Raw genomic sequence first — 27,870 nt, 5'->3', positions numbered from 1 at the left:
GCCGCTCCCTCTCGCCCCCCATGCTTCTCCTCGCTGCCGCCGTGTAGCCATTGCCCGGCATCGGGCAGGTAGGGGAACGCGGGGGCGTGCGGGGGTACGCGGGGGAGATGCCAGCCGCCGGCCCGGCCCCGCGCCCTCCGTAGTGGCCGCCGCCCCTCCCGTTGCCCGGCGCCGCCGCGCAGGTTCCCCCGGAGGGGCGGGAAGAGCCCTCGCGCCGCCACCGTCCTCCTCGCGCCGCCACCGCTGCCCTTCGCGGCAGCTGAGGGGAGCGGCCCGGCCCGGCCCCGCTCCCGCCGCCGGCCGCCCCTCCTGCTCTGCCCCCTCCCCGCTCACGCCGGGCGTGGGGGCCTCCGCGGGGCAGGAGCACCCTCCCGCGCAGCCCCGCCATTCCTTCGCCTGCCGAGCAGGTGCGGGCAGCTCTCAGGAGCTGCCCCTGGCGCGGAGAGGCCCGAGGGAAGGAAGAGGGGACCCTGCCAGGTGCCTGCCCCGGCTAGGCTGCCCGGGAGGGCAGTGGCTGGCACTGCGGGAGGGAAATTTATCCGTTTCTCTGGGCTCGTTGGCAATGACAAGGACAAGCACCCGACGCCCTTGTAAGTGGCCCTTCGTGCTCGATGGAGGCCTGGTGGCTATGAGCCTCTGTGCGCAAGTGGGTGAAGCGTGGGATGGCTGGTGGCAACGAAAAGGCTCTCGTTTCCGGTTGTAGGTGTGCTTCGCAATGGGAAAAAGTCGTTCTAAACGCTTTTAAAATTTGTTATATGTTCTGAAGTCAACGCAGAGCGTCGCAGTCTGTGAAACTGGAAATTTAGAAGCTAAAAAGCCTTTATAGAACAAAGGTCGACAGCACCTGGAGAGAATTCGCCTTCCCATTTATCTCCATCATGCGTGTCTGTCTCCCACTCTTACTTCTCAGTTGAAGCGTATGTGTATTTGCATGCATGCAAAGGTTGTGCGTAATGTCATGTTCCCCAAGCAAAGGGCAATATCCTACTTTTCAGAGGCAGTTGTGACGTTGCAGATTCTTGGGAAGGTTGGTTAGTAACAATCAACTTTGAATTTTCCTTTTCAGCTTACGTATGAATATATATGCATGTGTATTTTTAATAAATAGCTCTTCTAATAAGTTTTGTTACACATAACTAGTCTTTGATACCTTGTGTAAATTACAAGGTATTTGTATTGTTTCATTGCAGTTGCTGTGCAAGGTAGTAATTCACAGGGCCAACCTCCCAATTGTACAGCAGCATCAACCTACATCTGTTCTTGGTTGAGACAAGTAGCGTTTGCATAGTGGATATACATGACTATAGGGATCAGGTAGAATAGGAAGGAGACTTTAGTGAATATACGGGATTCTGTGACCATGCTGCCTTAGCTAGGAAAAAGTCAGTTTGTTTTTTAGAGACGTTGTTGAGAGGAAAGTGTAAAATATCCAGACTCGGACTTGTAAGCTGTAGTATATGTATAAAGTAGGGAGCGTGTTGTTTATTTTCTAATTGCTATGAATATCATAAACGGGAATGCTAAAATAGTTACAGTGATGTAAATATTCTTTACAGGAAGTATGTATAGAAGCAGGTAGGAAGAAGGCATCATGCTGACATCTTGTCCCAGAAAATTTGTTTTATACTTATTCTTGGTACAGTAAAAGTCAGTTTTGCTTGCACTGCTGAGAAGTCTTGGATGTACAGTGGCCTGAGTAAACCGTATTGGCGTGGCTTCCTGGAAGAGAACCTAAACCACAGTGTCCTGATTACAACTGTTCATGAAATCTAAGAGCAATATTAGATAGCAGAGTTTCTGGTTCCTAATCTTGGTCTGGAATAAGTGCATTGTGCACTGGCCAGAGCGCTGGTCAACTGAACTAACCAAATGCTTAAGGTTTATACAGATGGAAATAGGAACACTGGTTTTATTCCTGGGGTTATGTAATTTGTGCAATTTCTGTATTTTTGCTTTGGAGCAGGAAGAATATGCTAGTTGCCTGCCACTTAGGCTAAAGCTATGAGGTCATGATGAGTAATAATGGCTGTGAACAATACTTACCTAAGAACTGTAACGAGAACCCAGGATCACTTGGCTACCATTTGAGGCTGAAGAACAGCTTGTGACAAAGGTGGCTGCTTTGCTTTACCACTGACACAGAGAGGGATGACAAGATTGGACAAACTTGAATATCAGGTCAAATAGTGAACACTTGCTAGGTTTGGACATTTTTTTTTCCCTTCTGTTTTTCATACATGAAAGATAAAACCATAATAAGATACCTAAGACCATGATAGGACAAGGGGTAATGTTTTTAAACAGAAAGAGGGTAGACTTAGATTGGACATAAGGAAGAAATTTTTTACAGTGAGGGTGGTGAAGCACTGGAACAGCTTGCCCAGAGGCCCAGAGAGGTGGTAGATGCTCCATCCCTGGAAACATTCAAGGTCAGGCTGGATGTGGCTCTGAACAACCTGATTTAGTTGAAAATGTCTCTGCTTATTGCAGGAGGATTGGACTAGATGACCTTTAAAGGTCCCTTCCTACCCAAATTATTGTATGATTCTGTAATGGCAGACCTCTTAACATCTCATGAGTGGCTTAAAGATCCTGGAATTTGAAAACTGATTTGTGCCATTTTATTGTTGGTTGGACTGCTTGGGGGTATGGATTCTTCATTTGTCTGCTCTTGTTAGAATTGAAGTGTGGTCCTAAAATACATAAATAACCAACTGTTTCTAAATTTGAAAAAAAAAATCCTTATTCCATGACAGAACAAGAGTTGTCATTTCATCCTCCTCTCTTCTCCTTAACAAGACCCGATATGCAGCTACGTGTTCAAACGCTTGCCTTATTCTCCCCTACAATCTCCTCCTTCAATTCACTCTCCTTCATGCCCTTTTTCTTTTATTTTTCTTTCCACTTTTTAGTCTTTATGCTTCCTTCTTTGCATTGGCAATTTCCACTATAAATCTCAGGCTGTCTCTTCCACATTTTTCATTTTTTAAACTATCGCTTCCCATATCATCCCTTGAGAGATTCTTCTTTGTTCCTTCCTTTTGTCTCCATCATGTTCATTGCACAGTCTCCCTCTGTCCTCTCTTACCTTCACCTGGTAGTGGCTGCATTCGAGCCCAGAGAGAACTCCCCTGGGAACAAGCTCTCTTTCACTAGTGCAAAGTGAGGAGAAAATGATTGCTACTATCTGAGATTCACCTGAGCTCAGCCTCACTTGATACTAACTGAGATGGCAGCAGTTTTGAATTAAATAAAACTGCACGTTTGAAGGCAGGTGCAGAACTTAATGAAAATCACCCAAACCAACATAAGCTATTTAGGGCTTAAAATTGACCCCCAAATTCAGCTATCAGATTTATATCAAAAAATCAAATTTTAAAATACTAGATTGTTTATTAATCTTAAAACTGTAAATTTTGTTATTGAAGTTGATAAGGAATCACTGTAAGAATAATATGGGGGTATATTAAGTATTTATCTGACCATTTCAGCAAGGCCTGAAAAAGAGACCGACTAATGAAGGAGCAGTATCTTAATACAGTTCTTTTGATCTGACAACATGAAGACTGTTGGGATTATTCACTGTTTTCAACAAAGCTGAGTAACCTGGCAGTATGAAAGTGTTATATTTTGGCCAAACTGCATTTTATCTACTATGAGAGTAAAATGTGAAAATTTAATTTCACAAGATTAGTTAGGCATGTTTTGTCTACTTGATACCATCTTTAAAAAGACAAGGTGCTCTCAATTAAGCTAAAATGAAACTAATCTAAACTGAGAAAAATGTTTCTACAATAAAATTTGAGGTTTTTTAGTAACATAATGCTCCATTGCAACCTTCAAGCTAGATGGAATATTCACTTTCTGGCAAAAAGACTAACATGGTTAGTCATAGTAGGCTTAAATTGCTTCATAATGAATTTCATAAAATGAAAATACACTCAATACAATGTTAATTAAGTTAGCTGGGCTTATTTGGATCTTTCTTACATTTGTTTCCTTGGAGCTGGCCCAGGTCAAGTAATTCAGATACCAGACTGGCTGGTAGAAACAAAAAGTGTTTTTCTTCTAGTGGCTAGCTGATCAAAAACTGTCTTTACATCCTGATTTTCTTCGGTTCTGGAGTGCTTCTCCATTTGTGAATATTGTAATGAGTACTCTCCTCACCTTAATAATTCATCTACAGTGTGAAGCTCTCTCCTGGGAAGAACCGACAGTAAGGGTGTGGTCCTTTCCCCATGAATCCTCAAATCATCTGAAAAGCAATAACCCAGAAGTAAATAGGGATGTAAAGGAGGAGTATAGAACATCTAGAGCCAGCCCTGTCCTAACTGGAATATTTCAACAAGTGAGGTATTTTCAGCTGCTGTAAGAAAGCAGTTTTCCTGCCCTTAATGATTCAGAGTAGCACAAACAGGTTAGAGCAAGTGTTGAGAAACTCTTAATTGCAGCATTGATTTAAGGCAGGCAGGCCATACGGTCCAACAAAAACAGACTGTAGAAAGCAGAGACATAAGTGTTTTAGCAACCCATTTTCAACTGCTCTAATTTCTCTTTCTCAGCTTTAGTCATCTCTCTTTCACCCGTAAAGCTATGCATATTTCATCCTTTGAAAAATCAGCCTGTAATTTTATTAAACACTGGTATTTCCACGCTTCTGATTTCAACTATGTAATTTCCATACAAGCATTAGTATTTGATCTTGGATAATTAGTATTATGAATAATTACTCAGAATAAATATCCAGAATAATTCATGGACCAGTACAAGACAGAACACAAGTGCTGTAAATGAAATCCTGAAAACTTTACCTGACCTACATTAATCATCAAAATATTAATATCTTATGAGAGGAACTCCTGTCAGGCTGTGTATTGATGTGGAGGCTGGAGATATGTGGGTAGTGGAAGGGAGGTAGCTGAAATGTGGAAACACAGTGTACAGAGTAGATGGGATGTGAAATAGTAAAATTTGCACCTTCTTTTTTTTCCTGAGTAGCTTATTTTTTTGGTAGAATTTTCAGGGCAGAAGCAATAACTCAGTAATGACAAAGTAGTTAGCTTGGAAACAATTCAAAGAGTACAACTTTTTGCCTACGTGCTGGTTTTGATTCATTTTAAATTTTCATACTCGACCTATTTGTGTTTGAGTCTCAGAATGTTTTTAGAAATTATATTATGACAGGTTATTATTTAGTATTTTCTTCAGCTGAGCAACGTGACACAATCTCCTTTGTAATAGTAGTGTATTTTATAGCTGGCATGAGCTTATAATTAATTTATTATACTAGAAGTTTGGAAGGAGGTTTGGAAACACTAGAACTCTGCTTAGCAATTGTTTTTCTGAACAGGTAGCTATTTGATCTGAGCTTATAAATTAAACTGTTAAAAGCTCTTCTTTAATTGCTCACTTTCAGCTCAATCTGACAGATGTTTATGTTCGTGGAGCTGGTGATTCAGATTGCAGCAATATTCCCTGGAGAGAGGGAGTGCGCACGTAGGTTGGTTTTTTTTTTTCCTTTGGAGTGCTCTTCCTTTCAGGGTAGGCAGCAGGGAAAGGCCATCTGTAGATAAGACTTCAAACCCCATGATTCCTTGGGAGAGCATGCGCTGAAAGCTTCCAGTTGTCAAAGTGCTCTTGCCAGAGTGGTCGAGTATTTGTCATATACCAAACCTGAAAGAAGAAAATAAATATACTGTCATTTTGTTGATCTTTAAATATAGAAAATCCAAAGGTAACTGTTCCTTAAAAATTTCTGTGTTGACTGCGTGGATTGCTGCATGCAAACGGAGCTGGTATTATGGGGATATAGATTTCCTGTACTGGATTGTAAATTTGTACAAGTACTTACACCAGCAAATAATCAAGAGGTACTGCATCATTAGTCCAACATTAGACATTGGCTGGCCTGTCTTTCAAAGTCATTTATTATCCAGTGTTTTTCCATTCTGACTGGCTCCATTCATTAAAGGTAGGTCTTGACCTTGACAAGAGGGTTGCATTGTGCAGTGGTTTTTACCTTTGAGAAGCAATATGAAAATGGATGTGGATTACAGTCCTTAGGATAAAGTTCAAAAACAACTAGTTAAGTCAAAGTACATATTTGAAGCAACTGCTGTGGTAGCCACTATAGATAACCTGGTGACTAACTGATTTAAATATACTTTATTGACGACATAATTTTAACATTTCAGCTGCTATGTTTTTCTCTCTAAATATATTTTTAAACTGATAGCTGAAAACCAGGGGAGGAATACCTGTAATCTTTTTCTGGTGTGGAATCATCAGTAATTTTATGTAGCCTTAGGAGTAATAGGGATTTTGATAGAAATTAAGCTAATGGAAAGCTACATGGAGCTCGGCATATTGTGGCTTACTGCAGTATTGCTTTAAACTGCCTCGCAAGGTTTTCTGCACCCCCGGCAGCAGCAGCAGCAGAGCTGCCTGTTACAGATGCAATAGTTTGCTCTATTCTTCTTAGGAACTTGCCTTAGTGTTGTCTCACTGTGTAGTCTGTTCATGAACCTTTGCTGTTTGGTTTACATATTGAACAGGTAAATAACAGGGAGCATGAGCAGTAACTTAATTAATAGCAGAAACCTGTCCTGACATTCATTTTAAATAAAAAGTGTGTGTATGGCTCAGAAGAGATTTAAAAGAAAGAAAGAAGCAAAAGATGTTAAAGGTACATATGGACCATCTAAAAACTATTGATGTCAGAAAGGAGAAGGTTGTTGACTTTTTTCCACCTTTCTTAAACAGTTAATCGATTTGGCTTAACTTCACTTTGTTATATTAAAACAACTATCCTAAAAAATTGCAATTTTAGGATTGTAGATGTTATGCGATTAACTCAATAGAAATGCAATTAGGTATTCAGCGATGACCATCTTTGATATAGTTACTCAATTAAAGTAAGAGATTTTTGGCTCATTTAAAATACTTTTGAGATTTATAATGATCTCTTCAATTGACTAGAAGTCTGCAAAATGTGGAGTTTCATACCACTGCTGTTCGCTGATGTCTGTGTGATGCCTGTATGTGCATTGGTAGTATTGTGTTTCAAAATAATAATCAAATTATGTGATCTGCCCTATTTCATATGAAGCGCTTTTTCTAGCAGGTACAAGGCTCAACCATTCTACATACATTTGTTTTTTAAAGTTTACAGTTATGTAGTGATTTAGTAAATAATTTGCATCACTAGTCTTTGTCTTGTGCACATAAAGATGGCTTTTCAAATGTAGCATGTTTATATTTTAAATATTTCTCTTTGCCCCAATTTGATTTTTCATTGTGAAAGCATCAGAAACATTATAGTCTAATAATACCTGCCAGATCTGTTCATTTTGACCTTATTTTCCAATGAACAAATTCCTGATGATTTCATACCTATATAGAAATACAGCGAGTAGAAATACCTTTAAGCAAAAGATCACTTGGCTGTGAAATAGCGTTTTAAACGGGAAGATCTAAGGTCAGTGACGGCGAATGTACCACCCGGCGGTGGCTTTGTACCGAAGTGCCTCCACATCCCCCCCCCTCTCCCCACACCCCCCCCCCGTCATCGCGCCTCCTGCCCGGAGCGAGCGGGGAGCTGTGCGGCGGAAAAAGGCCAGGAAAAACGATTGTGCAGCTACGAGCCGCTCCCATATCGGTGCGGGATTTCGTGCGTGCTTTCTCTCTGATAAATTTAAATCATGGAAAGCTTGTTTGTTAATTAAGGAAAATCGGCACCCGGCTCCTTTAAAGGTCCCCTAATAGAAAAGGGGGTGGAGAAGAGTGGAGACTGGTGTCTTTTTAACCTTGCTGAAGGACGCAGCAGTATTTATTGACGTATGCAAATAACCAGGGGGAGGAGGTGGAGGAGGAGGAGGGTGCTTGGAAAAACAGGAACCAGAATCAGTTTCTCATTGCAGGGTGAGAGCTCTGAGTTCCGGTGTAAGAGAAAAGAGACGTGGCGAAATTGCTGTATATCTCTGCCCTATAAGCACATCTCTCATTTAGACTGAAGGGAAACAAGGCATCAAAAAGGGTGAAGCATCTTAAAAAATATTTTAAAGGCAATCTCGCATGATCAAAGGTTACATATTCCTAAATGGGGGAAGGGGAAGATTACGGGTTTGCCTTGTAACTTGCTATAGCGTTGCACTAGCAATAGGACGAGATTTTTGGCCAGCAAACGATTAACACAGCCTGGTTTGTGGTATGAATGACAATGTTAATAATCTGTCTTTGTGGTTTTTTCCCGTACTGTTTCAGCTGCGCAAACCATGCAGGATGATTTACTGATGGACAAAAGCAAAGCCCAGCCCCAGCAGCAGCGGCAGCAGCAGCAGCAGCAAGATCCAAACTCAGCAGAAGCCCCCTCTACACCCATCTCATCGGAGACACCCAAACCAGAAGACAACAGTTCAGTGACTAGTATCGGCACATCGGCTCCTTCCCAAAATAGTAAGGAGAAGATGCAGATGGAGTCTCCCATTTTGCCTGGCTTGAGCTTTCACCAGCCTCAACAAGAACCTGCAGCCGGCACCTCCTTGTCTCCCTCCTTCGGCAGCACCTGGTCTACAGGGACCACAAACACGGTGGATGATAGCTTTTTCCAAGGGATTACTCCAGTCAATGGGACAATGCTTTTCCAGAATTTTCCACACCATGTCAACCCTGTATTTGGTGGCACTTTCTCGCCTCAGATTGGCCTAGCTCAGACTCAACACCACCAACATCAGCAGCAGCAGCAGCAAGCTCAGCAGCAGCAGCAGCAGCGGAGGTCACCTGTGAGCCCTAATCAGGCACCTTTCGCCCAGAGAAATGCTGCTTACAGCCATCAGCCCATCATGACCAGCAAACCGTCTTCCTCCTCTGCCTCCTCTTCTTCATCCTCCAGCTGGAATAACCATCAAAACGCGGCTTGGAGTACACCTTCCAACCCTTGGGGTGGGCTGCAGGCTGGCAGGGACCCTCGAAGGGCAGTTGGAGTGGGAGTTGGCGTGGGAGTGGGGGTCGGTGTACCCTCCCCCCTCAATCCCATTTCACCCCTTAAAAAACCGTTCTCCAGCAATGTCATTGCCCCTCCGAAGTTCCCACGGGCTGCACCCTTAACCCCCAAATCCTGGATGGAAGACAATGCCTTCAGGACGGACAATGGCAACAATCTGTTGCCTTTTCAGGTAAGTGACTCTGTGCACCTTGTACACGGTGACAGCTATCACAAAGTTGTGTTTTTTGCAGGGGTGTATTTCATGTTACGGTGCTATCTGAGAGGCATCTGCATAGCTCATACTTGCATCAAATAGTAACCTTATATGAAAGAAGGGAGGTTGATCCTAGGGGTGAGCACACAAAGATTCCAAATTCTGGCTTAAGGTTTTCAATCTTATTTTTCTTGTAACTTATTCTTAAATGTGACAGGACTTTTTGGTGTTGTTTTTTTTTTTTGTTAGGTTGTTTCTTTTTTTTTTTCCTAGCATTTGAAAGATAGTAGCCTTCCTTCATGAAAAACAGGTCTGGCAGACTACATTCTCTTGATGCTGCATGTTGTCGTTTTTTTTCATGTTCTCTCATATGTGAGAAATGGGAGACGTTAAAATTGCTGGCTTTGGTTTTCTAACTGGTGTGTTAATTTTAACCAAAGATGTTTCTTAACCTGAAATCCAGTTAATTATTTTATCACCAATGAAATAACAAATTGTCCTTGTGTTGTGGTAGGATTTAACAGGGAGTCTGTTCACATAAGGTGTATGTATGAAAAGCTGTATGCTTTTGATACGTACACCCTGCTGTTATATTCACAGTGGACGTTTTGAATACATCTAGAAGCAGCGTGGGTGTGTATGGAAAGAGTGGCGTATCTGTCCTTTCCAGTAAGGAAATGCCTAATACAATTGACGTGATTTAGAAATGGCAGGGAGGTATTGTATAAAACAAACCATTTTATGCTGTTCAAAATATTTGCAGAGAAAAAAGACAATAGGACACGACCTTCAGAGCCATATTGCAATGGAGTCTATTTACTAGCTACATAGCTCTGAAATATTTAAAGCTGCAGTGCCCTTCACTGTTTTTTTTTTTTATCTGTGACGACAAAGCAGATCAATTGCAGCTGAAACTGGGCCACATAGAAGATTTGCAATTTTAATGTAGAATGAAACCTGTCATGGTGTGAAATCCATTTTAAGTTGAAAAAAGCAGAGCACGCATTTGCAGTTATATCTAGACAAAGCGAAGTGAATCTCAAATTTCTTCTAGGTTAGCTTTTTTAGTCTCAGACAAATTGGAATTTTCTGTTTTGAAATACAGTGAAATCATTCATATATGCTTGCTCTTTAGGTTATCACTTTCTCAACAAAGTACTAACTCTCAAACATTTTTAAGTTACCGGTATGGTAAGAAGAGCATTGACACAGTATTAGAAACAAAGTGGAAAAAAAATATTTAAACAAACAACCCCCCCATGACTTTAAGAGATCATTGAAGTTAAATATATGCATTCCTGTGCACTTTCCAGTCCCATTCAAAGAGGGCACCTTATAGTCAGCCCTGAAATTTCATTTTGCTGCTTCATTCTGTTTAAAGGGAGAGCTGCTAATTTTTTATTGGCTATCCTCAATGAAGGCGGAGTGGCTTTTGGTGATCTGCTGGTCAATGTCTCTGTAGCACTGAAGTCTTGAGAAAGATTATACTTTAGACACAGTATGCCTGGTGAAACTACTATGTTGCACAAGCGCAGCAACACAAGAGCTAAAGAATGTAGCTCCCAGTCATTTTTTAGGAGTGGGAAATGTGTTTCAATTTACAATTATTCTTTTATTTAAATTGTCTATATATAAGACGTTACAAATTCTGGTAAATTTGAACGAGTAGGGAAAACAAGAGTACATGGTCTTATTTATGTTTGGTCGGTGAGATACATCTTTAATGAATACACAGTTTTATTATTGTGACTGTAAATTGTCACCAATTAAACTAGCAGGTATTTAGTCATGACTAGGACAAAAAGTACAATAATGTTTTTAAACAAAAGTTCTTTCGATCTTAAAATTAAGGTTTTGAAAAGTTAAGGTATTAGCCAATATGTAAATTCGGAAACTTGTTTTTTTCTCTATGAGTTTAACATGGTATTTTCCTGTTCAAGTGAAAGCAAATACTTAGACTACTCTCAGCACCAGCTGGAATAACAGAGACTCAGAAAACTTGTATTTTTTTTTTTTTCCCCTATTAGGCTCTTTTTAATACAAGCCGCTGAATTTTACATACAAGAATGTAGTTACCTGGGTTAATGTTGATTGCTCCTATATTTAACAAATTACCAAAGAAGTCTTGAAACCATACTATCGATAGGTGGCAACTGTTTAGTTACACTGATAAAAATGAAATGCAAACTCTTACATGAGTTTAATATTTGCTGCCTGGGTTCTGGTCGCCTTTTTTTCTTTTTCTGCCTGCCCCCCCTCCCCCCCCCCCCCCCCCCCCCCCGCCCTTGCCTCAGAAATTGGGCAATATGTTGACACAGTTGACACAGTAAGTTCTGCCTGTCAGCGCTATCAAGTAATTCTGGCAGGTTTATCCATGTACATCTGCCACCCTTCATAACTGAGCGTTTTCGATCCGCTTCAGAAGCGCCTTTCCGTAAACTGGCTAGCAACACGTTAATGCACATTGGCAAGCTCTTTGTGCTAACCCATTCTGTTCTCTTATGTTGAGACTATAAGACTTTTTAAAATTTGTGGTTTGTATTCCTTAATAAGACAGGAAGCTCAATATGTTCTAAGTAAAAATAGAAATATTAATATGTTCGCCAGTTGAATTAACATCAATGATACCTATTTTTTAATTCAGGTCTTTGCAATGATCAAAAAATTTTAAGCAGGAAACTTCTGTAATCAAGGTTTGTGTTTCGAGTCTGTGACATTTGAAGACAGCTGATACTCAGCTACTGATATATTTAGTTCTAGGAAAAAATGTTGAATTTGAAAATGTTTCTCTTAAGAAAATATATAAAGCAATATGCTAGATGTCTTCATCCACGCATTTAAGTAATACCTTAGTTCACTGTGTAAGTCAGAATCAATCAGCATCTGTCCCAAGGAGTTGTGCTGCAGAACATATCAGAACGTCTGAAATTAGCAATTGGTGGAAATTCTGTTGACATCTGCCTTGTGAGTGGTGTTGAAAGGCAACTAAAATCACTTTGGAGGAGACTGTTTTCATGTACTTACTGAAGAAAATCGATTGCACTGTGTAAAAAAGATTTGAAGATACAAAGCTGATGGTTGAAAGCAAAAGAAAAGAAGCAGTTGATCTGGAATGAAATGTAATGTAGCAAGTAAGAGTTGGAGATAAGATGACAGGAACAGCTGTGGAACAAGGCCAGATATGAAATACAGAAACGTGGCCAGTTTGTTCTTCTGAGTATTCTTTGGCTCCTGAGCGGTTTAGCGAAGGTTGGCTGCTGTGATTATCATGTGACAAGCAGTAGTGTTGTGCCATTAAGCCAGGTGATCATCATTTCTGGCCTTTGAGGCTTGCATTAACTCTTTGTTCCTGAGACCTGGACAAGCGTTTTTACAGCATAGTGGTGGAGTTTGAAGAGAGCTTTTGTCATCCTGTGCTTCTGACTGCTCCCGGAATTCTCTTTTCCTTCATTTCTCTCAGGTAAATAGTGTATTTATTTTGGCTTTTGGCCATATGAAGAGATTGGAACACAGCTTGTGGAGTTAGGAGAATTGATAGTGCCTGAAATAGACACTTGGAAGCATGGATAAGAAATTCTCTTTACAGTGGAGAAGATAGAGAAGGAATTAAATGTTTGGAGAGCAGTATGCTAATTACGGAAGTCTGCCCTGTGGGTTTTTAATAATAACAACACTATAATAATTTCCCAGAAATTGTTCAAGTTGTGCTGCTTTCTGAGTAATGTTCTTTAGAAGCAATAAAAAAAAAGCACAATTCCAAGTTTTAAATTTAAAAAATGCATAGCAATTTGGTTCTCTGAAGATCCTGACATACATCAAGTCGCTCTTGGCAGCTTTACTGGTAAATACTTCTCTATCAGCAATACCTAAGGTGGTATTTATTGTGGATAAAGATAGTTTTAACATGCTATCTTTTGCAGGGAGACTGAGAAAGGTGTTTTTTTGGGGGCAAGGTGTTTTGGAGTTTGTTTGTTTCCTCGTTGATTTCAATAGCAATTAGTCTGTACCAGATAAAATTATAAGCTGAATTTAGAAATGATATGTAATGTCAATATTTCATAGGTAAACAAAATGCAAATCCAAACATGCAGTGAATTTGTGTATAAGTATATATGTATAAATATATGTTTGTATGAAATATTTATACATTTAGATCTAGATACACTAATTAGTAATACATTTCCAGGCACAAGAACTTTGTCATGTGTTGTACTAAACACGTTCTAGTTGTATGTTGAGTGAAATGAAGGACAAGGGAATGGTGACTTCATAATGTTTATAATTCCAGTGTGACTTTTGGTTGATGATTAATAGACACCTCCTTAAGCTGCTTTCTTTAAACATTTGAAGCTCTTCAGGCCTGTAATATTAGTCCATACTTGGCTTTCTCCATGCCAATACAGGTTGATACTCAAATTATTTGCATATACGCACGGATGTATAAATATATATACATAAACATATGCGGTAAACTAATGCAGAGTAACTTTTGTCTTCGAGTCTTAGGGAAAAGAATATCAAATGCACTATTAACTTCAATTTTATAGTATTTGTGCTAGTTTCTTCACAGGCAATGAATTGGCTGTGGCTTATTTGTCATATTTCTGTTTCTTAACACTACAGTAACCTGAAATACATATTAGGATATCTCATGTGTGTATATATATATATATGTGTGTGTGTGTGTGTTAAAAATGATGATTGAATTAAAATAAGCCCTCGAAGTTAGTGAAGGTAGAGCAAAGGTGTGAGTTCAGTATGCAGTTGATATTCTGGGCAACTCCATATGTAGGCAGGACTTCCTTAAAAACGTTAAAGGTATTAATATAGAACAATGAATCAATAATTTTGTCTTAAGCATTTGGTAAACGAATTATCTGTCTTTCCTTTGGGAGGTCAGGTAGAAGGGAAGCTGAAGGGCATGGCAGTTCATTTTGCTGTTTCCCTTCTACAGCAGCCTAGAGACTGCTCTTGTGAATTGAATGCAAGAGGAAGAGAGACCTGGAAAAGAAATATTTTCCTATTCCAAGTGACTTTCAGGAAGAAAATATGAGCTTGCTGAGTGGATGATGAACACTTCCATTTCACAGCAGTGGTGAAATAGCTTTCCTTTCATTAAGGTCATTGATGAGTGATTCTTGGCTGAAACATACCAAAGGGAAGCTAAAAGATAGCATTGCTTAGTTTGAAGTTATATACTGATCTTAAACAGCATACGCCTGAATTTTGCTTTCAAAAACTTTTAAATTGGGCTGAAGAGAAAAACATCATACCAAAACTATCCAGTAAGGACCTTTGAGAGAGGCTCTAAGGCTCTCTGGCCTTTGTTTGATTTTTGTTTTGTTTTCTTTTCCTACTGATCACTTGAGATAGTGTTACGAGTTTGAAAATACTATTCATAAATAAAAGATGCTTGTCCTAGAAATTTAATCAAAATGTTATTCCAAATTGTGGCATAAACTCCCACAGGAAGTAAAGGCCTTTACACACTTTACTGTTTTTTTTCCGCAATAAGTATGCTGCTCTGGTTTTGCTTTTGCTTTTATCATAGTAACATGTAATATGTTATTTAAGGAAAAGGATCTGCTCAAGACCTTTAGCATAATGTCAGTTAGCAGACTTTAGAAAGAAAAAGTAACTCTTTTCTCCTTCTTTTCCCTATTCCCTGCACTCTGTCTTCTCAATTTCCAGAAATCACTAGTATAAGCTTTTAATGCATAATCATTGGTTGCAATTAACTGTTGAAAATGGAGCACCATATTCTTTAGGCATGAAAGAGTATTATTTATTCATATTGCATGTCTTAAAAAAAAAAATAAAATGTTTCTATTGTCAGAACATACCAAAAGCTAGGTAAAGAAATTCCGTATGATCTTCAAATGGGAGAAATAATTTTCTTCTCAATATTCAATCTGAGAAATAATTTTCTTCTTTCTTAAGTTTGGAGAAATAATTTTCTTCTCAATATTCAATCTGAGGAGACTAAAAAAATGTTGTGGGGTTTTTTTGTTTGTTGTTTTTTTTTTTTCTGAAATACTGAAGTGCATATATCTGTTGAAAGCAGAACATTTATTGACTGTCCCTGTTTGCTGCTTATGTGTATCTCAAATTAGGCACCAAAAAGAGAAGAAAATGAATTGTCACCTGTGAAAAGTTTTAGTTTAAGTTACATGCCAATTATTCAGAAATTAAGATCTTTTTGTCAGAGAAAAGAAGCAAAATATTTAATTTCCTTCATTTTGCGACCCACTTTTTTCTTCCTTCAACTGTTTGTGTCATTCTCTGTATATCTTCCAAATTCTGCAAGAAATAACATAGAACTTCTATAAACAAACAGCCTCTTAATTGTTCATAAACATCACTGGTGGATAGCGGATGAGGTAGGGGTTTTGTAAAAAAAATGGTTTTGAAACTGACAGCTGTAGTTTATTCATGTAAAATGGTAGAATTGAAATTGCACAGGCAGTCTTACTTTTGTAAATTTTCTAACTCTTTTTGTGTATGGCTTTGCAAAATTTGCAAGAATTGCAGTTTTCTTTTGAATTTCCTAGAGCTTAGGTAAAATACTTAAGCAAACCCACAGATTCTGTTACACGTTAGGATGATGACTGTCACATGATTCATCAGCCAAGTTGGAGTCTTTTGATAACTCTACAGATGATTCTTGATTGACAAAGTTAATGAAAGTAATGTGTACGGAGCACACACTGTGAATGGGTTTCAGTTTTGGGTGAAGCATGATTTTGTGGGCATGGCCCCTTTTTTTGTTTCATCCAGCCTTGAACTGTTCAACTCCACTCCTTTCAAACTTTCCTTCTACTTCTTTCTGTTCCTGCTTTTTGATCCCTTTTTTGCTGAGGCTTCTCATTTGAGTTGGCCTTCCCTGTTCCACTTTTTGTGTCAAAGTTTGAAGTTATAGGGGAAGGCCCCATAAACCCCTGTAGTCATAAGCTGGATCGTGTTCACTTGGTTTGTGAGAATTACTCCTGTGCAAACTTAACAGCATGAGGGGTTTCAAGTAGGTTTAAACAAATTCAGGGAGAATGGAGTTTTCAGAAATATTAGCTTTAAGTTCTAAATTTTAGAAATTTAGTAATTTTAACCAAGTGATAATAGTCTGAACATGCTGAACTGATTTTCTTTCCCCATCCCCACAATCTGCTTCCAGAATGTGTGACTTGGGATGGATTTTCACAAAGATTGACAGAAAAACACTTTGACATAAAATGAGAAAAACATTGCGTCTTTAACATGGACATTTTTTGTATATCTAATTTCTTTTATGTCATACTTGTAAGTGGATGTTCCAGTGAAATTCACCTGTTATTGGGAGAGGTTGTTCATCTTAAGAAGATTCACCCTAAAAAAGTTATTTTTGGCAACACTGTAAGCGACTTAAAGCTGACCTTTTAATGAGAAATGTCAGGCAATTTTAGAAACTGATGATATCTAAATGTGTTATGTTTCTGAATTAATCTTTCTATATATAAGAATGGCTCTTCAAAACAAAGAAAGTCAGTCACTCAAGCTTTCTTGGTTTTGTTCTCAGACTGGTAAAGGCTTTTTTATTCATAGGATTTATTTCCTAAAGGAAGTCTTTGGTATTATGGCTTCTTATTGAAGTTGCTAAAAATAAAATATAACAAACATTTTATTTTAAAACACTTGAATGATAAAATATTCTTTTGGATTAAATGAAGATTCGTAATTCCTCCTTGGAAGTTGCTGGTTCTTTCTGCTTGAAGCAATGGAAATATTTGAATCTTTTATTGCTGTTGTTTGTTAGTTATCAACAAGTGAAAAAAAAAAAAAACACAAAAGGAAGGAGTTGTCATATTGTCTTAGTGATAATGTAATTCCTACCTCATAAAAATTAAAAAGGCCAACCCAGTGATTTTGACAGATAAATTTAAAATCATCACTATACTGTCAGTGCTACTACATTATCACTACTATCTAGTTTATTTACATTGTATGTGTAGATAAACTAATTTTAGGAACAGGAACTAGAATCACCAAACTAATCATGTTTTTCTTCAGTTTTTGTTATTTTTCAAATTTAGTTATTTTTTCCTTTTTTTCTGAACTTTTCAAAGTTTTTAGTGGTTATTCTTAGTCTTTTTTATGGTCATAATGAAAAAGAACTTCTATGCATTTATGTGTGTGTTCTAAATTATTGCTACAATGATGCGTATGTGTTGAACTGTGAATTTTGAGGGTTTCACTTTTTACATAGCCTTTCTTAACATCCTAAAAGGTCTCCTGGATCTTTATTCAGTCTTAAACTCACTATGTTTATCTCTTCTGTGCTAAACTCAGATTTATTCTGCTTCTATCCTTATTTGTTAAAAAAAAAATTAAAACCAAGTTGAGTTTGGTTTTTTGTTTCCAGATTTTACTTTACTGGTAAAATCAGTAATTGTAATGATGTACTAAAACTTTCTCACTGGCACCTGGCTGTAAAATGCCATTTGATTTTAGTTATATGTCATACAATGTATGTAACGAGCAATTCTTACTCTGAAAGCATTTACACTCTTAAACAAGAAAAGACATGGAATGGATTAATAGTTTTGGAGCTTGCGCCAAGTGTTATTGGACCATCTTCTCAGCTCAGCTATGCTGAATGTTGTCCTTTATACATACATTTTTACTTTCACTTGGGATAGTGTTCTTTTATGGAATTTTAGATTTATTTTTGTATGCCCTTTTTGTACAATTGCTTTTTTTGATTATATTTAAAATAGTATTTTAAAAAAATATCTATGTTTAGTTTGGCTTACAAAGTTCCTCTATTAAATTAGAATATCTAAGAACGATGCATTGCAGGATGCTCTGTTATAAGTAAGATCTCAATTTTTAAATCCTGCCTTTCACTGATATGACCACGGTCATCCCGTCATTCTTTTTCTCTTTTCTATTTCTTTCTATCTTCCAAATTTTTCTATTTTTTTCCTATTAACCTAAAAGAAGATTAAAAAAAAAAAAGGCAATCTTTCCAGACCATCCAATGAAGTATTAAAAAGGCAATGTTAAGCTGAAAAAAATTTGACTGGAAAATTTAACCCTTATTTATAAGAAAGTACTTGTGCTTTAGTTCAAGCAATGCATTTTTCTCATGTTCCGTAATATTTTTCTTGTAATCTCATCTGCAGGTATGACAAGCTCTTCTTGAATTGCCCTGAGCAGTTCTTGTTTGTGTGTTACTGCTAGTGCATTGACTGAGGTCCAAGAGAGCTTGTATCTGCTTATTTTTTCGGCAGACACCTAGAATGGAAAAGACAGAAATCTAAACTTCTTTGTAAAGTTTATCATGTGTTAAGCAGCCAGAAATAAGGTAGAGAATTAGCAGCATGGGGTAGACAATCATGAAATGTTGTATGACCTTGCAGCAGTCAACAGGTGATACTTCAGAAACCTTCAGTCTAATATATTAGGGCCACGAAGATGATCCAAGGGCTGGAGCACCTCTCCTATGAAGACAGGCTAAGAGAGTTGGGGCTGTTCAGCCTGGAGAAGAGAAGGCTCCGGGGTGATCTTATAGCAGCTTTCCAGTACCTAAAGGGGGCCTACAGGAAAGCTGGAGAGGGACTTTTTACAAGGGTGTGTAGTGATAGGACAAGGGGCAATGGATTTAAACTGAAAGAGGGGAGATTTCGATTAGATATAAGGAAGAAATTTTTTGCATTGAGGGTAGTGAGGCACTGGAACAGGTTGCCCAGAGAAGTTGTGGATGCCCCATCTCTGGAAGTGTTCAAGGCCAGGTTGGATGAGGCTTTGGACAACCTGGTGTAGTGGAGGATTTCCCTGCCCATGACAGGGGGGTTGGAACTAGATGATCTTTAAGGTCCCTTCCAACCCGAACCATTCTATGATTCTATATTAAACTCCCATGGTCCCTGTGTCTCACCAGGAAGTGTTTTCCAGTGTACTCAGGGCTTTTTTAGGAAGATCCTTTAGTGCAGTATTTTACTTTGTGAAGGAGATTTGTTAAAAGCATTAATGAATTAACACATAGGCAGCTAGTGTTACTACCATTTACTACATGACCTTTACAGTAACTGTACATTTGTAAAGGGTTAATAAATGATTAATGTATTAACTGATTGTTAGGGTCCAGGATATTAACAGATGTCTTGTAACCAAATCCAGTACCATCTATTGATGTGCTTAGTAACCAGAAAGATGTATAATAACCAAGCCTGTCAAATGTTTATAGCATACTTCAGTAACAGAAAGAGCTTTCCATAAAACAAGGCCCTAGTAGCAGCTAACTGTGCAGTAGGAAGACTAAGGCAGAACAAGAGATTGGAGGAAACAAAAGTCAGGGATAAGAAAAAGCAGGATTTTTATAATACAAAATGAAAGTGAAGTTGGGGTGTTTTCATGATAATGCAAGATGACATATACCTGTTCCCTTTCCATGGATGAGAATTTCTGCAAATAAAATCTTGCAAACTTTAGGCTGGGCTCAACATTTCAGAGGTAAGAGTCCTCAGCTTGGTGGCTCCTGCTACATTTGTCTGGTAATAAATGAAGCTGTACCTCTGACTTCCGCGTAATAAAATCAGCCTTGATTGTCAGCAGAGTTTACAAGTTTTGGTGCAAGCTTCTGCAGATAGTGTTACCTCTCCTGTCTAAACAGGAACTCGCTCTTCTGGCATTGTTTTGTGAGGCAGAGAGAGTAGATTACTTATATAACAATTTTTTCTTGTTAGGCAAGTGAGAAGTAACTGATGTTGTGCTATTTCAAACTACTTAAAAATGGACTGTAGTAAATTTTACAGTTTGTTTGGAAGGCTTCACTTTCTAGAGAAACAGGAAAGTGTTCTTGCTATTTTGCTTATGTAGGAGCCTTGTTTGAATATAAACTTTAACTGGTCAATGTTTCAAAATATAGCTCAGTCCTTGCCTCAGTGGGGCATGTAGAGGAAGAGGAATAATGTCGAAGAACAAATACAATGAAAATAGCTTTTTTAATGATTGAAGTATCATTTTTCATACAGCCTGCAGTTTTATTTACCTTTTCACACTTAATGTTTATACTCATGGTTTCTAATTGTCCAGAAAATAACTAATAAACTCTTGTCTTTCTCCTTTCTCTGTTCTTTCTGGACAGTGAGGTCCCAGTTTATAGTGAAAATTGAGTCCTTGAGGTCATGACCTTGTGGTTAGTGCTATTAAATATCATCCTGCTTTGCTGCAGTTCTTCAAATGTATTCAATTTTTTCTGTATGATGAGCTGATCTCCTCTATGTTAATGATACCTTGTAAATATTATTAGCATGTTCTTACTTTAATAACCAACATTATTGACAAAATCGATCTGAAGATTTCTTTAAGAAGCTTCATTAGTAACTTTAACAGATTTCTCTGTTTAGCACTATCACTTCTTCCCCTTTTTTGTCAATTTCTCTTACCTCAATTGCACTAATCGCCATTTTTTTTTCTCACTTATGTAGTTGCTTTGCTTGTAGCACCATATGAAACTCTATATTGAAGTCCTTCTAAGATCAGCCATATCATATTCTTTCAGGAACCAGAAATCATACTTTCCAGGATATTGCGTCGTTAACGTGTGATGCTATATTATCTCTGCTTTTTATTTCTTAAAGAGAAGACATCCTTGAATTTCAGTTGTAAAAACTACAAACAGTGTTTGCCATCTATAGTTTCATATCCTGCTTCAGTTATTGCAGTTCTTTCATTTTTATTTTGCTGGTCAGATATACGCAGCACTGATGTTCTTACTTGGACAAGCTTTAGTCGTTCCACTGACCGTGCCTTACCGACTGACTACAGTGTCCACACGCACCTCCTGTCTGTTGTTGAATTGGTTTCATGATATTGCTTTGTCTCTGTTTACCTGTCTTCACTGTTTGCCCTTGTTCACCTGATCTTCCTCTCTGCATGTGAAGACTGGTTATGGAGGCTACGTTATTTTCCCTTGTCCTGGTTTCAGCTGGGATAGAGTTAGTTCTTTTTAACAGCTGGAAGAGTTCTGTGTTTTGGTTTTAGACTGGAATTTGTTAGAAGAACGTTGATAGTGCACTGATGTTTATAGTTGGCACTGAGGCCTCAAGGACTTTTCAGCTGCTGTGTTCTTGCCAGTGTGCAGGAGCACAACAGGATAGGGGGAAGCATGGCTGGGACAAAGCATCCACAACTCCCCTTATGATTCGAACTTAGGTTTAGGACTGAGGGCCAAACTGGCCAATGAAATACTCCACATCAGGCAATGTCATGCCCAATATAAAGATGAGGATTGGCCTGGAAGAAGTCATTTTTCCTCTTCTGGGGACTCTCACTCTTGGACTCTTGGGGTGCTGTTCCTCTCTTGTTCTCTCTTCGGGCCTCTTGCTCGTCTGGGATTGTGGTGTCAGGATTTACTTGTTTTGGGATCATTAGTTTGGGATGGGACCAACCTTGTTCAGCAGGTGGTGAGCAATTACGCTGTGCATCACTTGTTTGTATGTATTCTTATCATTATGTATATATTCATATATTATTAGTAGTAGTATTAAATTGCTCTTATCTCATCCCACAGGTCTCTTTCCCTTTTTCCCCTTTAATTCTCTTCCTCATCCCCTGGGGGTCAGGGAGGGTGAGCAAGCAGCTGTGTGGTGTTTAATTGCCAGCCGGCCTTAACCACGACATCTCCTGACTTCTTCTGATATGTTTTTGTTTTATTCTTTCATCAGTCTTGCAAGACTTTCCTAGACGTTTGTTGTCTAAGGTGTTCCTGCTGAACTTGTTACAGTTTCCCCGAATGTATCTAAGTGGCTGAACATCCTGATTCTTTCCTTATAGGAACATTTCTTGAGGTGCCTGTCAATCTTTATTACCTTGTGAAAAAAAAAAGGAAAAATATGTTGCAAATCAGGTAGGCTTTTATCTCAAGACATTTTCCCTGTCTGGAGCAATCTTTACTAAATTTGCTCTGTGCTGAGACAGTTCAGCTCTTATAATGTAAAAGAAAAGTGTTTTTCTAGCTCCTGTGAGTATCCTTTCCAATTTCTGTGAGAAGTTAAAGAAGGTTTCCTTTTGGTTAATTGCCTGTTGATACATGTACTTGTATGTGATTTCTGAATTATTTTAATTCATTAAATCCAAATGTGTGGCAGTAATTTGAATGAATAACTCCTAACAACATGAAAATGCTTATGACTTCTCTTCTAAGGGGAAGAAATATCTATTCTGGTTATTTTTTCAGGGTTTTAACATTAGTATTCAGGCACATTGTACATAAGACAGTTGTTCTTTTCCTCATGTCCTGTTTGCCTTTAACCCCCTTAGGTAATAAAAGATGCAAGTATGCATAGTGTGATTCAGTTACTATTTCAATATATTTATTATATGAAATATGTTTAATGTATTAATCTTGAATTTGTTATTAAACTGAAAATTTTCATACGTGAGATGATTCAGTACTTGCAACTGGAAAAATTCCTTCTTTGTTGACAAAATCTGATCTGAAATGGAATTGTTTGCATACAATTGATTTGAAGTGTTGCTTCTAATTAAAACATAATTTTGGGCTGCATTTTTCTGTACCCCTTCTGCCCTTCTGTCCTCTAAGTGGAACTTAATGCTATGAGTCTTTGGATTGCTACTCTCTTCTGTTTCCCACCTGTTCAGTTGCATAGGTGCAGCCTTCAGTAACTGAAGCTGATCAAATAGTTAATAGCAAATGTTCTTAAATTAAAATTTCTAACATAATGACACTTTAAGAAAAGGATTGCCTCATATCCCAGTGGCTATACAGGAGCCCTCAACTCATGTTTAGAAGTAGGTGCACAGCTTGAGGAAGTCCTGAGTCCTCTTTCCCTCATGAGAAGGTGGCTGTGCCAGCTGAGGATTCTATGATAGATTATATCCTCGATAAAGTCCCAGGATGGAGAACATTTACTGCCTAACTATTCTCAATCCGCATCAGGAAGAAAGTAGCAGAGTGGGTTTTTGTGTGTACCTTTTTAAAGAACATTAAATTCTTGCGCCGTAATTTGTCATGCGTACTAATTATGCTGTAATAATAGAAAGTTAGGACTCGAACTACTTACATGAGTAATTTTAGTAATTAAAAATATATGGCAGCTAATAGGTTAAAAATTTTCTTTGAATCCTGCTGGGTGCAAGGTGACATCACACTGAAGAGATCACCTCCTTGTCTTCTCTGGGAGCTATTTTTCATTGAGAGTGTTTGTGACGTGGTTTAGGCCTGTGGGGATATATTGGTAAATGACCCCACTTCCACTCCCCCCTCTGCTGAGTAACTATTCCCACTATACTTTTTTTTGTTTCCTTTTAGAAATAAATAGCTATATTGGCATTGAAATGGCAAAATTACTGTCCTCTGTAAGGTAGTTTGCCAAACCAGTGGGTGAAGATCTTGTCCTATATGAACAGATGAAATGTCTTAGCCGTTTTTTTGTTGAAATATGTCTGGAGTTCTGGCACCTGCAAGTTTTTTTTTTTTTCTCCAGAGGCACTATTTTCTGAATGAAACAGAAATGGAACAGGAGCCTGACTTGAAATATACCAGTTAGATATTATTTTAGTCACATTGTTCTTAAAAGAACAATGAGTTTGGATGAGAGACTGTATTTTGTTTGTCATAAGGCTTAATTAAACATTACAGTGAGGCTTTTTTTCTTTAACCTTATCAATATATCCCATGTCACTGATGATCAGTAACTGTGCACAAAACCACTGTTTCTGTTTCAGAGAAATCCTTAAGATTCCTTTACTGTGGTTGCCATAGTAAATGAAGCTACTGGGCAATGGTGCTCAGGCATCTGTTTGAGGGTTATTACTTGTATTCTTTTCTATCTCCCATTTTGTCTCATCATCCTATAATATCATGAGATAGACTGCTCCTGTTCTAAATCTGAGACAACAGCTTTCTTACACAAAATGTCTCTACTGTCTTACGTTATGTTGTCCAGACTGTGAAGCGTGATCATTCAGATCTTTTCATGCTATAGCATCCCCAATACTCCCTTCTTCATTTTAATCTTCTCATATTTGTAGTGATTTCATCTTATAATTTGAGGTTTGCACTGAACTCATGCTGGTTTAGCTGGCAAGTGTTCTTAGGTCAATGTTCGTTTTTCCTCGCTATGGGACACAGGCATCATTCTACTGAACAAAGTGGTAGAAGCCCAGAGGTAACTTACCAGGGTTGAACTCTTGCACAGCAGGCCAATGAACCGGTTAAATTATGTCATTTTAATAGCTCAAGGGTATAATGAATGGCCTTGTAAATTCTACTGCTGACATCTTTTTTTTTCCACTTGCTTGTTTTGGTGAATTGATGATCATCTTGGGTGTAACTACTTTAATCCTATATTTTGCAAGTGTTAGAGCTGTTTGTTACTGGTATCAGCCAATATAATAGAAAGTGGATACATCAGCTTTTTGGGATGCATTCAGCAGCAGGACTGATGAGCAGATTTTTATCTAAAGCATCACGTTGAACAAAATATGACTAAACATAAATCCTGTCAGTGAGTGCTCAGTCAGTTGTAATGTCTGCGGATCATTCCGTACAGTAATGTAATGAGTGTAAGAATAATAGCTGTTTTGTAGATTCTTTTGGTTTTTTTGGTTGTTGTGGGGTTTTTCTTTGTTTGGGCTTTTTGAACACATTGTCTAATTGTTTTGATGGCAAGAGGAAGATGTTTGAAATATTAAGTGTATTATACTTCAGTTTGCTGATAAGAAGCAGTGTTTCCTATTGGAGCATTAGGTTAGGTGTTTTAAGCGTTTGACCAGGTGCTTTACTGTCTTTGAATGTGAGGTGGAGAAATAACACTAGTGCTCATGTAAGTAGTACACTTGGCATAATATAAAAGTATGTATTGGAAAAATAGCTAAGGCTGCTTCCAAGAATACAGTATGTAGGCTATTGCATAGTAAGGCTCTGATGAGAGAGATGAACAGTATGAAATAGGACAAGATATATCTAGATATAGATATGTATTTTTGTATTCAGTAGGGCCATGTTGTGGTTTGTTCCCTGCAGTTCTAAAACATGAATTGTCTAAAACAGGGGAACAGTTAATGTATTCCTCTGTCTGCCCTGTAGCAACCACCTCTGTTTAGGAAAAGTCAGGGTAAATTCTATTATTTTCTTCCCTGCAGTTTGCACGCAAATACTGAATGTTCAGTAACTTGTCAGGATATTCTGTTTAAGTGATTATGATGACAAATCCTTCGACTATGAAGCCTGAACATATTTATATATATTTTGAGCATGTGTGTACAAGAAGGGAATCTGATCTTCACTGCCAAGTAAAATGACCTTTAAACTGAATAATATAATTCATATTAGTTTTTGTAATTCTATATAATGCCTGTTGTATCTCTTCCTATTTCTGTGCTTTTTAGTTCATTTGGAAATAAATATTGCAAACATTTCCCTGAAAGATTTTAGTTTTCTTGTAACATTTTAGGACTCAATTTATAAGGGGGAAAGTTTGAATACAACCTTTACCTTTGTCAAGAAATTGCTTGAGTAGGTCAAGTTTTCAAGGCTTTTGGATTCAATCTGAGTTCTTGCATGTTAGATATAAAAGTTTATATAACACAGACAAGATGATTAAATATCATTGGCAAACGATCAATTATCATTAACTAGAATTCTGAAATGTTTTCATAATCTCTGTACAATTAGATATTGTTTTATATTTGCATTAAACTTCCTTATTTTTCTTAGGAGCTTTTTGAACAAGCTTAAAAAATTCACCTTTTGCCCAGTGAACTTCTGAACACCTATGAAAGTAAAATGTGCTACAGTTGCTGGTGAGAAAAGACAAATGTATGAAAAGTCCATGTATGTGTTCTGTGGGCATTCCAAGAGCAATAATAACATAGGAAAACATTCCCCTTTTTGTTTCAGTAAAGGAACATAATAAATCCGGCTTAGTTTAATACTATCCAAAATTAACTGGAAAGCTCAAAAAAGAAAGTGGAATTAAAATAAAATTCCGTTAAGACTTAGTGCTAGTAGCTCTGCTGTAATGTTCTTTATCCTGGACATAGACAAATGTACCCTGTTTTTCCCTCCTGTCTACGTTCTATGCCACCTTTTTTGTTTTGTTTTATTTTATATTTTTATTAAACCCAGTATAAGGAAAAAAATTACTGAAATTTCTGGTTATTCTAGTTCTACGTGCATCTGTGTTGTCAGTCATGTTGTTATTGGCAGCATTCCAGCACCAAGCTGCGAAGGAAATAACACTTGCTATTTACAGTTTTTTGATTCTTTTGCAAAGTGATCGTTTTACTTTACCATGTAACCGTAATCCTCAGATTTACTATCTTTTGAAAGATTTATTTATTTTTTTTAAGCTTTACTGAGAATGCAAGTGAGACTGCATCACAGCTGAAACTGCTAGGAGCTAAAGACTGCTCAGAGAGTATTTAGAGCTTGCTGTATGTGATCATTCATGTGCACTGTCATGGCAGATTGAGCATGGCCCAGGCTGAACTTCCATAATAGTTTTTTTTGCAGTTGCTCTTCTTACTGCTTTGGATTGGGATACTGGAGTGAGGCAAACTTGTTTTCCTTGTATTCTGAGTAATAACCCTTGCTGCAGGTGCTAGAACAGAGTGAGCAAGCCCAGTTTAAAATAGTGTTGGCATTTTACCCTCTACTTATTCAAAGCTGTGTTTCCATTGACTTCAGCTTTAGCTGGCAATGCTTAGCAATCCTGTGCAGCCAAATCCAGGCTTATATCCGGCACAGAAGAATGAAACACAGCAGTGACCATGGAGAAGAAGTGCTTTGATAGGAAAGTTGTTTAAGCCGTAAGAATTTTAGCCTTTCCCCAGGATCTCATCTCTTCTTTCTGATCAAAATACTACATGTAATGTCCCAGAATCTAGTAAGTAAAAAATGCTGAGATTTCTGTCAGCATAACTGGGGTTTTGGTGTTCTCCTAGAAACAGTTAACAGTTCAGAGAGTGGAGGCCATCTTGTTGCTCGGCAGAGTTGGGCTGCATTGTGCCACATACTGGTGCTGGGAGCTTGAAAATCTAGGGCACCATGAAAGTGTAGAACACTGAAATAGATTACTGAAACAGATATTGTTCAGAATATAGGAAGCTTGGAAGCTTAATGGGAAGTTAGCAGGTGGACTGAAATATATAGACATAGGGAAATGTGTCTTTGGAAGGGTTTAGGCACCTGAGGTTTTGCTGCTTGCATACTAAACACTAGGCAGATGAGGTATATCTCTCAGCTCAGTGTGTATTTTATGCTACAAATGCAGATGACCATGCCAGCAAGCATTCGACACATGCATAAATACTGGGCTAAGGATTTTGAGCACGGATGACAGCTAGGCTTGGGCAATGTGTTAGATTCCTGACGTACCTTCTCAGCATAAAACTTTTCACTCTGTGACTGTAGTTTAATCAATTAATGGTCAAGTGTCTCCGCTGCCATAATCCTCTGCAGAGACGGAAGGAAAAGGCCAAGTGCAGAGTCCTTCACTTGGGGTGTAAAAACCCCAAGCATCGCTATAGGCTCAGGGAAGAGTGGCTGGAGAACTGCCTGGTGGAGAAGGACCTGGGGGTGTTGGTTGACTACCGGCTTGATATGAGCCAGCAGTGTGCCCAGGTGGCCAAAAAGGCCAATGGGATACTGGCATGTATCAAGAATAGTGTG

The 27,870-nt window shown here is 38.2% G+C and overlaps 1 protein-coding gene across 6 annotated transcripts in view; it reads left to right on the top strand.

Moving 5' to 3' along the window:
* Positions 1–562: 562 nt before the first annotated feature.
* Positions 563–27,870, top strand: part of CPEB3 (cytoplasmic polyadenylation element binding protein 3) — a 93,063-nt gene continuing 65,755 nt past the window's right edge. For 3 of the 6 annotated variants that reach the window (XM_086616275.1, XM_086616274.1, XM_086616273.1), the window contains exon 1: positions 8,274–9,173. In XM_086616275.1, coding sequence (XP_086472401.1) covers positions 8,274–9,173 — 900 coding nt within the window. Of the gene's footprint in view, positions 591–7,838; positions 7,921–8,262; positions 9,174–27,870 lie in introns of those variants that run through there. The other 3 variants (XM_086616272.1, XM_086616270.1, XM_086616276.1) reach the window with 3 other exon arrangements.

Source organism: Tauraco erythrolophus, chromosome 9, assembly GCF_009769465.1.
Source record: "Tauraco erythrolophus isolate bTauEry1 chromosome 9, bTauEry1.pri, whole genome shotgun sequence".
Lineage (NCBI taxonomy): Eukaryota > Metazoa > Chordata > Aves > Musophagiformes > Musophagidae > Tauraco > Tauraco erythrolophus.
Note: the sequence above shows the minus strand (reverse complement) of the source record. Positions and strands in the feature narration are given on the sequence as shown.